Source organism: Barbus barbus (genome assembly GCF_936440315.1).
Source record: "Barbus barbus genome assembly, chromosome: 9".
Lineage (NCBI taxonomy): Eukaryota > Metazoa > Chordata > Actinopteri > Cypriniformes > Cyprinidae > Barbus > Barbus barbus.
In genome coordinates, this window is record NC_136737.1 from 29,184,777 (window position 1) to 29,196,633 (window position 11,857).

At 37.7% G+C, this 11,857-nt stretch overlaps 1 protein-coding gene across 4 annotated transcripts in view; it reads left to right on the forward strand.

Annotated features, from left to right (window-relative positions):
* The window catches only part of LOC306874649 (NLR family CARD domain-containing protein 3-like), a 36,355-nt gene that overhangs the window by 15,176 nt on the left and 9,322 nt on the right, over positions 1 to 11,857 (forward strand). For all 4 annotated transcript variants that reach the window (XM_079424822.1, XM_079424820.1, XM_079424823.1 and 1 more), the window contains one exon: positions 8,972 to 9,145. In XM_079424822.1, the coding sequence (XP_079280948.1) occupies positions 8,972 to 9,145 (174 nt within the window). The remainder of the gene's footprint in view (positions 1 to 8,971; positions 9,146 to 11,857) is intronic.

The window sequence follows — 11,857 nt, forward strand, 5'->3', positions numbered from 1 at the left end:
GTATGTTTGTATAAACCAGGGGTGCCCAACAGGTCGATCGTGAAGGCAATGCTGGTAGATCACGCTTTAGGTCACTGGTTCTCAGCCGGGGGGCGCGAGATAACTTAAAACTAAAATATAATATATTCACTAATGTTATGACTAATATGTTAAATAATGTAAATATATAAATATAAGCACCACCTCTCTAGGTATTCTGTGATGTTCTGTGTTTCGGAGCAGCAGACCGTTTCTCATCTGTGTGAAATACAGACTGAACGACGGCTCAAAACCTCTGGATGAGCAGATGATACACAATACAGCTCTCGGCTGGATAAAAGAAGCCAGGGTCACACGATATGAGCATACAGTACTCTGTATGAGCATAAGTATCAGCCAAAATGATCAAACACAATGATTATACTGAATGTGCTCAAGACTAATGTATGTTTATCTCGGCTGGATAAAAGAAGCCAGGGTCACACTAGTAGCCTAAAGTTTTGATGGATGATGATTGTCATCAAGGTAAAGATGATTACAGTCACATACAGGATGGTGCATTAGGTGTGTGTTGTGTCTGTTATTTGATGCACAAACGAACCGTGTGTATTTGTGCTCTCGGTGCACTGATCACTATAATATCATATTTCTGCTTGAACACAGCTCAGGATATTCACCTAGTTGAATACACAGAGTTTTATAACGGATGCTCGTCTGTTTTGGAGAAGTTTGTGAGGATCAGTGGTGTTCATGTACATACGGGCATCAGACGCTCAAACAGCTTGTTCTGACAGAGGAAATATTCACTGATGCTGTCGAGCTGCCTTCAGATCGCTGAGTTCAGAGATACATACTTTTACATACTTTGTAGATATTCTATACAACTTTAGAGACATTTTTGTGAAGTATGTTCATGGGATGCTTAAATCTTTCTTGAATTTGCTTTGTTTAAAAAAATGACATGAAAATACGAAGGTTTTAGTGAATAGAAAAGTTTGGGCTTGCAGTATTGATTTGGAGAAGAGGGGGTCTTGGAGTAAAAAAGGTTGAGGACCACTGCTTTAGGGAAATGCAGGCATTATTGAACATTATTATTTTTTTAAATAAAAATGTAACTTAATGCAATATAAAGATACATCCCAACCAGCTTTTTTTATTTAGGCCTATTTATTTTTTTAAAGGAGATCCCCGCTCAAAAAAGTGTGGGCACCCCTGGGATATACACTTATTGTGCCTTCACATGCTATCGGAGTAATCAGGAGATTGGATGTGAACGGCCTTTCAAGTCATATTTACTGGGAAATTCAGAAATAATTTTGATACCAGAGTTTCTGAGTTGGGCGGGTCATAATCTTTAAACATGGTGGAGGGGACAACCATTGCTGCTGTCTGTTCTCACAACAACTACATCCCTTTGTCTTGTCGCTTAAGTACTGTATTTATAGGCTAGATATGAACGATCATTCAAAGCATATTTTATGTTTTATAAGCAGTGAAATAAGCATGTATTTGACTGAAATTGTCAGAAAACTGCATGTTGCGCGGTGAATGTTTATATGATTGTCAACCAATGGGATGCTACATTTTATTATTTCTGACATTAAAGCACTTGAACACAACAAGCTCGTAATCACGACTTCATACGTGGGAAATAGGACATTTCCGATAGCACGAGAAGGCAGCGTTATAGACCAATGAACAACAAAGTACATAAGTATCAGACAAAATGAAACATACAGATACAGATTTTAATCTGATTTAAGAGTATTTATATCAGAGTAAACCGCACTCATAAATGCTACTGTTTCCTCTGTCAGGTTTGCACCTCTCTCTCTTAGATTCATCTCTGAGCAATTGATGTTATGTATTTATTATCTCTGAGTCTGAATTGGATTCTTATTCTTTAATTATGTAATTAACATGATACATTCTTACCTGACAAATAAACTGTTATTTATTCTTCGCTCTTCTGAAATCATAATGACTAGTAGATCATGTGGAGGCTGATGTTTCCTCAAATCTGTGTCCAGGACAGAACAGACTAAAGGCTCATGGATGAATGGAGCAGTAGCACGTCATCAGAGACCTTTTGATTTCTGTCTATCACTGATTAGCAAGTTGTACTGAAGTGACCAGAACTACACTTTCTGTTCTGATCAAGCAGTAGTCGGCCGACTTAAAGGTGCAGTGTGTAGATTTTAGCAGCATGTAGCGGTTGAGTTTGTGAATTGCAAGCAACGGCTCAGTCTCCCGCTCACCGCTGCCTTTAGAGAAGCTACGGAGGCCGATAAAGGGCTAAGATGTCGTAGTCTGAGACAGCAGAGAGTAGCCAGCAATGAGGTTTCTTTACAGAGGGAAATTAAGGAAGTATATTTACTTAATTATTCAACAAATCGATATGTTATTGCAAATATTATTGTTACTTCTGGGGTCGACAATATAAATGGCCCGGTGGCCCGGACGTACTTTTAAAACCGTCAGGGCCACCAGATCGCTCCAACCACTAGCCCGGTGGGGCCAGTAAAAATAATGCCTCGATTAAAAAAAGTCTAATTTCACATTAATTACCTGTGGTTCTGTGTTTTGATTTCTGTTAAATCGTCTCAGTAACCACCGCTAACACGTTACGTGATCCCTTGCTCGCTCCCGCGGTTACGCGCGCAAACTGCACACTGCTGCTCAGCACCTACCTATAGCTACTATTAAGCTAGGCTACATGTTTCTGAAACCCCCATCACCCGGCCAAACGCCGGGTAAAAAAGAGAAGGCAAGGAAGAGAAAATCACCAGAGGAATTGAGGGAAAGCGAAAGGGAATACGAAAAGAAAAGGCAGAGAAAGTTTCAGCCCCAGTGGCGAGACCGCTGGAATTGGCTGGGCTTAGGGGTGTGCGATATGACGATTTTAGATCATGGACGATAAAAATGTCTCCACGATCTGCTTTTGAAGAAATATCGTAGTATCGCGCTACCGCGCACATTGTCAAATACAGTTCTGGCTCCTCCGTCTCTATATACTGTACAACAGGACATACAGCAGTAGAGTTACTCTGACAGGACACTGCACTTATTCGCGATCGCAAAAGTACATTATTTGCACACAAGCCTTGCTGGTTAAATGTTTCATTCGCGCGCTGGTCTGACGTGCGCTTTTTCTGAGCACATACACCTGAAGCACGGACTAAAAAGCCTTTCTAACAGCGCCTGATTACTCAACTAACTTTGCGCTAATACTGTCAAAACACACAAGGTTTACATACAGACTCAGTTGGTTATCTCTAAAATGAAAGTAAATAGTTAAGAGAGAAACGGATGAGTGCCTGTATATTAGATGCGTGCAGCTCTTAAAGGGACAGGACACTAAACATGCTGTCGACTGTCATTAAAGGGATAGTTCACCCTAACATTTAATTTCTGTCATTATTTACTCACTCACATGTTGTCCCAAACCTCTATTAATTTCTTGTGCTGAACCCAAAATAAGATATTTTGAAGAATGAGGGTAACCAAACAGTTGCTGGTCCACATTGACTTTGATAGCAGGAAAGAAAAATCCTATGGAAGTCACTGAGGACCAGCAACTGTTTGGTTTTCCACCTTCTTCAAAATAGCATTTATGTTCAGCAGAAGAAAGAAACTCATTCAGGTTTAAAACAACTTTTGAGTAAATGATGGTATAAAAATAAAACATTATGACAGAATTGACAGACAGATGACAGAATATTTATTTTTGGGGGAACTATTCATTTAACGTTAACAAAACAACAAAACACAAAGAGAAAAATCACTCACTATTCTTGACTGAAAATCTTTAGGAATCAGTCTATGTAGTGTTTTATTTTTATATTTGTTCATTTAATTTCATTGAATGCTCTGCTAAATACACCTATTGTACCTGAAAATAAAGCACTGTTTGTTTTATTTGTATATTATGCGTATTTGTAATGTGTATCTTTGTTCTTATTTTTTAATAAGAGAGATAAAATGATGACAAAGATTTTTATCTTCGCCCACTTTGGCCTAAATATCTGCCATGTCTTTTTTTTTTTTTTTTTTTTGTTACCTTGAAAGGCTTTGTCTTTCTAGTTTGGCTGTAATGCTCAGACAACTTGTAAAACCAACATGACAAAGAATCGTGATATTTCTAAAAAAAAATTGTGATATGATATTGTTCCCATATCGCCCACCCCTAGCTGGGCTACGATCAAGAAAAAAAGAGGTTTACTGTGAGCTCTGCAGATCAATGCCCACATATGCAGACAAGTAAGTTAGAGAAACGTTAACGTATGAAACCTATGGTATGAACATAATATAATGAATTGCTGTGTGACTACGGAGAATGAATCCTATGCAATAGGTTTATTTGCACTTGTTTCATGTTTTTGCACAGTTTTGCTGCACTTTGCACTAAACCTACCTTAAAAAAATAAATGTTATTCATGTTGTTCAAGCAAACTGTTCTTTTTCGTGATTATTGGGATCAATACCCGACGCTTTGACCTGGGCCAGTGAACTTCAAAAGACACAAATTTCCCTTATTGTCTACCCCTGTACTTGTACATCATTGTGTGGGAGTTTTATTCTCATGAACTAGATTAGCAGTAGACAGTCACTTAAAGAATAGGTTATTCTTGCACCCTCTGACTAATGGCTCTTTTCCACTGCGTGGTACGACTCGGCTCGGCACGGTTCAGAACGGCACGACACGGCTCAGTTCGGCTCGTTTTGTGTTTCCACTGCAGTTTAGTACCGCTTTAGAGAGGACGGGATTATTCTCGTGTCGTTATAGTTGCACCGCCTCTACTGCCGTGACTCCTGAAAAACGTTTTAATTCTGTGTCTCTCCATCACGCTCTCGCTGGATCCGCTCCTCGGCTATCAACGAGAGGAACATCTGTACTTCCTCAACAGACAACGAAACAGACATTTTTTTGGTTGTTTAAAAAAGGTGCGCTCATTCAAAAGTTGCGTTTGATCCTTCGCTGGCTGTGCTGATTTAAATCAGTGACAATTTTCTCCGGCCAATCAGTGATCAGCAGAGTTTAAACGTCATGTTTTGCTAACGGTACGGCTCGCTTGAAACCTCGGCCGAGGTGGTGCTAAAAAAGTACCAGGTACTGTTCCCAGTGGAAAACCCACCAGAAGTGAGCTGTACTGAACCGTGCCGCACTATGCAGTGGAAAAGCTCCATAAGTTCAGACTGGAGAGTTGTGATCGTGAGATTCATGTGTGTGTGTGTGCACGTGTGTGTGTGCGTGTAATTGTGTGTGTGCGTGTAATTGTGTGTGTGTGTGCGTGTGTGTGTGTGTGTGATTATGTGTGTGCGTGTAATTGTGTGTGCGTGTGAGTGTGTGTGTGCGCGCGCGTGTGTGTGTGTGTGTGCGTGTGTGTGTGTGATTGCGTGTGTGTGATTGTGTGTGTGTGTGTGCGTGTGATTGTGTGTGTGCGTGTAATTGTGTGTGTGTGTGTGTGTGTGTGTGTGTGTGATTGTGTGTGTGTGTGATTGTGTGTGATTGTGTGTGTGTGCGTGTAATTGTGTGTGCGTGTGTGTGTGTGTGCGTGTGTGAGTGTGCGTGTGTGTGTGTGTGCGTGTGTGTGCGTGTGTGTGTGCGTGTGTGTGTGTGTGCGTGTGTGTGTGTGTGCGTGTGTGTGCGTGTGCGTGTGTGATTGTGTGTGCGTGTGTGATTGTGTGTGTGCGTGTAATTGTGTGTGCGCGTGTGATTGTGTGTGCGTGTGTGTGTGTGTGTGTGTGTGTGTGTGTGTGTGTGTGTGTGTGTGTGTGTGATTGTGTGTGCGTGTGTGATTGTGTGTGCGCGTGTAATTGTGTGTGCGAGTGTGTGTGTGTGTGTGTGTGATTTTGTGTGGGTGCGTGTGTGTGTGATTTTGTGTGTGTGTGTGTGTGAGTGTGTGTGTGTGTGTGTGTGTGAGTGCATGTATGGGGTGTGATAACTGCAGTTTTTTCTACTCTCTAAGCAAACTGACAGGAGAATTAAGGTGCATACGCTCGCCAGCCGTTTGGCAAAAATCCCATAGTATTCAGGCGTTTGTTTTTTTAAATTAATGGAATGCAAAAATACAGAGTTGACATTTAAAGAATGATTATACATAATATACAAATTATATAATATTTGACACGTTAGACGTCACGGTCACGTGTCGGAGCTGCGCTCAAACTGCGCGGTGGTGACGTAGCAAAGAAAGGATTTTTTACTTTGTATCTAGAAAGTACTTGTGGATTAACACCTGGATAACATACGTATGAATAAGTACATTGATAATCATTTGTCTTTCTCCTATTTTGCCCCAACGAAGGCTTTATGATGGTTATGATCATGATAACAGGACCTGAATTACATATCTTTTTAATGATCAAATTACATTTTACTAATCAAAGTATGTCTAATTAATTAAAATCATGAAACTTAAACAATTTAACATCAATTTATTTAGCAAAAAATACATGTTTAGGGCCCAATTAATTGTTTTATTGTTACCAAATTCAGTTTTATTGTCTAATTATTTAAAAGTATAAAAACAAGTTTAATTTATTCTAACATTTATATTTTGTTCCTCAGAAACTCTGTGTTGTGTATTTACATTTATTAAGGCATAAAACATTCATTTAATTTATCTTTTAATTAATGAAAATGAAAATGAAATCTTGTTTTTTTGGAAAATAAAGGGGATTTAATATTACAATTAAAACATTGAAGAAATATTGTATGATTATTCCTGAAAAATAAGCTTTTAATAATGTTATTAGTAGTAGCCTATTACTGAACAATAGTAATATATTTCTGCCGCAATGTCTTCAAGTGAAACCAAACTTTTATTTTGACGGGTTGCCATGAATACTTATACATTTCTATGTGTTTATGATATGAGGTAGAACATTTAGAAATTATTTATTTAGTTTCTTTTCTTTCTCTTTCTTTAAGTAGACTCATTGAGATATAGGCTATTCTAATAATAATAATAATAATAATAATATGATGATATGAGGTAGGGGTGGAACGGTTCGTGGACGGCACGCGCTAGGACCGCGGTTCAACTTAAATCTGACAACGCATCTGTAATATGGTTTGTTATAAATAACACGTAAAACAAACAGGGTTCAGCTAATGTATGTTTCTGTTGAAGTGTGTGTGTGTGTGTGTGTGTGTGAGAGAGTGTGTGTGTGTGTGTGTGTCTGTGTGTGTGAAAGTGTCAGTTGAGATTCAAATTCATGAACATTCCGTCATTGTAAGTCTATGGGATTTTTTTGCCTGCTTTTTTCTAGGGCTGTAATCAACCAAAGAAAATCTTGGTCGACTGAAGTCCTGAAACTTTCGACTAAAAATCGACTAAAAATGACGTTGGGGAGAAAAAAAAACGTACGTTACATTAATTAGATACGCACTGTGCTCAGTACTTCGTAGCCTTGTTGTCTGCCTAAATTAATTATAAATAAACATAAAAAACTAATAGGCTATTTGCAGTATATTAAATCGTTTTTGACCTAATCATTTTGCACTGAAATGAGTCTGACACACGAGTCTGTCGTCTCTGACAGCGGTGCATCACGTGTACCTGCACAATATCATAGCCTGTGATTTCTGAAAACAGTACTATGTTGTCAACTAGTGATATCACAAGAACTTTTGAGGAACGTGCAACATAATTTAGAAAATTATTTTTGTCATATGTTATAAGTATAACTGTCAGACACTATCATTTCAGCCGCTCTGCGCAGCTCGCACAGAGCGAGGCTGAACATAAGAGCTCAGCTTCGCGGCTGAGACACGAATAGACTTAAAGCTTTTACTCTTAATAAACACAAAAGGCGCGTCCACTTTAATAAAAAAAGAATATTTATTAAACAAAAGAGCAGAAACCAAATAAAGTGCATAACTGAAAAATAAAGCATCTTAGGCTCAAAACTAACACAAACAGTGGGCACAGCGCAATTGCGCAATATTGTGAGAACTGAGAACTGATCGCGCACTGTGTGAGAACTGAGAAAGTGGAGCACTTCTATCAGAGTGATTCCGCCTATCGCGCCTTCACTAACTTTAAGTTAATCAACAACGAATTGTGACTCCTGGGAAAAACGGGATGTCTGGTCACCCTATCCCTATAACCATTCAGTTGCTGAGGCCATTGTTTCAGATCGCTAGTTTGCGTTTTGGTAGCGTATCCGCCCACTGCGGCTGCCATACTGTGAGATATACAAACGCCCCTCATCTGATTGCGATCCAGAGACAGGGACGCACATTTTAAAAGACAAGACAGTCAACTTAGCCTATAGGATGTATTTTGAATGTCCGGTAGTCCTCAAATAACATTTTAGTCCCGTCTCGTCTCGTTAACGAAGACGCGCATACATTTCGTCATAGTTTTTATCATCAGATATTAATTTTATCTCGTCAACTTCTCATCTTAGTCACAGAAAAAAAGTTTGTTAACGAATATTTTTCGTCGTCCTCTTCGTTAACGAAATTAACACTGGTTCTTTGGAAGGAGACAGCTTCTTGTTTTTACACTAGCTTGTTATTAAATAAATAATATTCAACATCAAACCTTCTAAAGCCTACTTATCTGTCTCTCTTCTCCAGTGGGTTGGGCTAATCCAAAAAAAGTGAAAACAATGGGGGTGTTCTGAAAACAGACTGTTACCTGTGAAACAGGGGTGCTCTGAAAACACCCCCATTAGCAATTAGTGCTTTCCACCTGATGAAATGAGCGCGGCCAAACTGATGAAATGAGCGCGGCAAAAAATCGACCAATCAGATTTTTGGTCGAACCAGACCATATCGACCAATTAATCGACTAATCGACTAGGACGTTACAGCCCTACTTTTTTCGTCTGCTGTGTGAACATCGTAGGTCCGATCACTTAGAAAAGATACAGCACTCCTCTCCTCAATGAGCCGGTCGATTTGACACCTCATTCATGTGTCTGTGACAAACAGTGAATGAACTTAACTCATCTTTAGTTGTTCTCTTTCTCTCTGCAGGCTGAGGAGCTGCAGGATTGGAGAGAAAGGCTGTGCTGCTCTGAGTTCAGCTCTGAGATCAAACCCCTCACACCTGACTGAACTGGATCTGAGCGGTAATAAACCAGGAGACTCAGGAGTGAAGCTGCTCTCTGCTCTACTGGAGGATCCACGCTGTAAACTACAGAAACTACAGTAAGTGTTATTATATTATTAAACACAAAAACTGTCTGAAAATACTGCCAAACAAAAACATTTCATGTTAAAGCGATAGTTCACCCAAAAATTAAAACTCTGTCGTCACTTTAATTATCTTCAAATCATTTCAAAACAGCATGACTGTCTTCTCTGAACATAAGAGAAGATATTTAGAGAAATGTTTTTTGTCCACACAATGGTAAGCAATAATACCCAAACTTTGGTTACACTGTAAAAAATGTCAGACCTCCTCAACTCTCCAACAAATTTTCTAGTGACTGATTACATCTACATTTTTCCATTGAACCAATTGTATTTCTGCTAACTGAATTTGATCAATTGTGGCAACAGTCTTTTAACATTGGCTCAATGAGAAAATATGTTGAGCCAGCTGGGAAAAAAGAAGTCAAACCAAACCAAGTTATTGGCCCAAATGAATATTATAAATAGTAGTAGCATACATTTTTTGTTTTACCTAATTTAAAAATGTGTATTGGTAAATGTATAGTGCTAAAGCAACCTTACTGAATTGTTTATTCCCTGTTGTCCCAAAAGAAAAGGAAAAACTTACTAAATGATACACTAAACACTGCCACATTTTAATACTTTTAATGAAAATATACAACAATATTGTGAAAATAAAATTATAAATACATTTAAAATTATAAATACATTGAAATTTTCTACACAGTATACCTTAGAAAATCATGCATTTTAATTATCATAAGATACACAAAGCTTATGAATTGCACCTTGTACAATAATATATTCACAAACGTGCAAAAATGTTGAAAACACCATAAAATAATAATAATTTAATAAATAATAGTAATAATTTATCTGAGGTTCCTTCAACCAGTGTTTAGAGTAATTTCACATGAACTCTACCATTCTCACAAGAGGTACTTTGAGCTCATGAAACTGCATCTTACACGTCAAATGTTTGCCAAAAAACTCATAAGAGGTACTTTGAGGTTAAAATTCTGTCATTAATACATGCCTCCTGTCGTTCCACATCAATAAGACCGTTGTTTTATCAAAAAAAAAGTCATCATCGGATTTCATCAAAAATATCTTAATTTGTTTTCTGAAGATGAACGAAGGTCTCATGGGTTTTGAACGACATGAGGGTAAGTAATTAATGACAGAATTTTAATTTTGGGGTAAACTATCCCTTTAAATCCTTGTTGTACTCCAGGATTCAATTCAAGTTTATTTGTATAGCGCTTTTTAGGATACAAATCGTTGCAAAGCAGCTCTACAGGAATTTAAGTTTCCACAATATATTTATATATTGCAGAACCTTAATATATTTGACTTATGGCAAAATTTTTTGGTAATTCTGTGAGTTACCAAATTTTGATGAGTACATACAATAATCCAAAATAATACAATAAATGCATTTACAAAGTCTCCTAAGTTGTGAAGCACCAGCTCCTCTTCCAGGACAACGGAGGCATTCAGCACACTTGACAGGACCCTTGAAGTGCAACTGCTGCTGCTTACTATTTCAATAATTCCCATTTTCTTTACAGTTGTGTGGTTCTCCAATGCCTCTGTACTCTGTAACATAAAAAAATACACAATGTCAATACCAAGTCTACATTAGAATTAGCAGCCTACATTACAATAAAGCAACTCCTCACAAATTACATCTAAGAGCTAATAGTATTTGACACTAATATGAAATAAACATATATCCAATAAGAACTACTGTTAAATACTCAGTGAAATTCATAGTGGTTCCTTTCTCCTCAGACCTAGCAATGATGAGTTACACTAATGGGAACAAAAACATAGTTATAGCAGAAACATATTCCTTGTGTCTCATACATTTCATATTCATCATAAAGTGAGATCAAAATAATTTAGTTCAATAAATAGTAACTTTAGGTAGCTGAGACATAGGGGTGTGTGATATTGACAAAATGATATCTAAATATTTTCTAAAAACGGCACTCTTCGTGTGATGATGATTATGAAATTACATAAATGATATTTTCTGCCCCCATATCATATGTGATCAGTCTAAATGCATTTTAAAGACTGAATAATGCAGTAAAAAACACACTGTAAATGTTTATTAATGTCAAATCCCACATCATTAAAACAACAATTACAATATTATCACAGATGATATATATCACACACTCCTACCGAGAGATCAGTACGAGCTAAACTAGGTTATAAACGCCAGCATGACACAGTAAAGGAGTGAATTCACTGTTACTCTGAAAAATACAATGTAGTACATGAAACATGACTTAATAAATACAAAACTCAGTATACGTAGCATAACTTCAATGATAGAAAATCCGTCTGTAAATGATGTTCTGTCGTCCTTCAGCATCGGCTCCGCTCTCTCGCTCTCCCGCGCACAGGAAGTTGAATTCACTACAGTAACGGTTTCTCTCAGGCGCATGTGTGCACGTGTTTTCTGCTGCAAAGCTTGTTCAGACAACACAGATTTTTCACTTCTGCTTGATAGATTGGCTGAGCACAATTTAATATGTTCGGTGAATGTATATTTTTAATTTTAACTTCAGACCTTCAGCTAAAATTACTACAGTGCATTTTTTTTTTTGTTTTGGGACAATTATTGGGAAGCAATTTGTTGAGCCAATATTCATTTGTCAGTTTCCACAATTTTTCAAAATGTAAATGTTTTACAGTGTAGCAACAATATTCAAAATATCATCTATTGTGTTT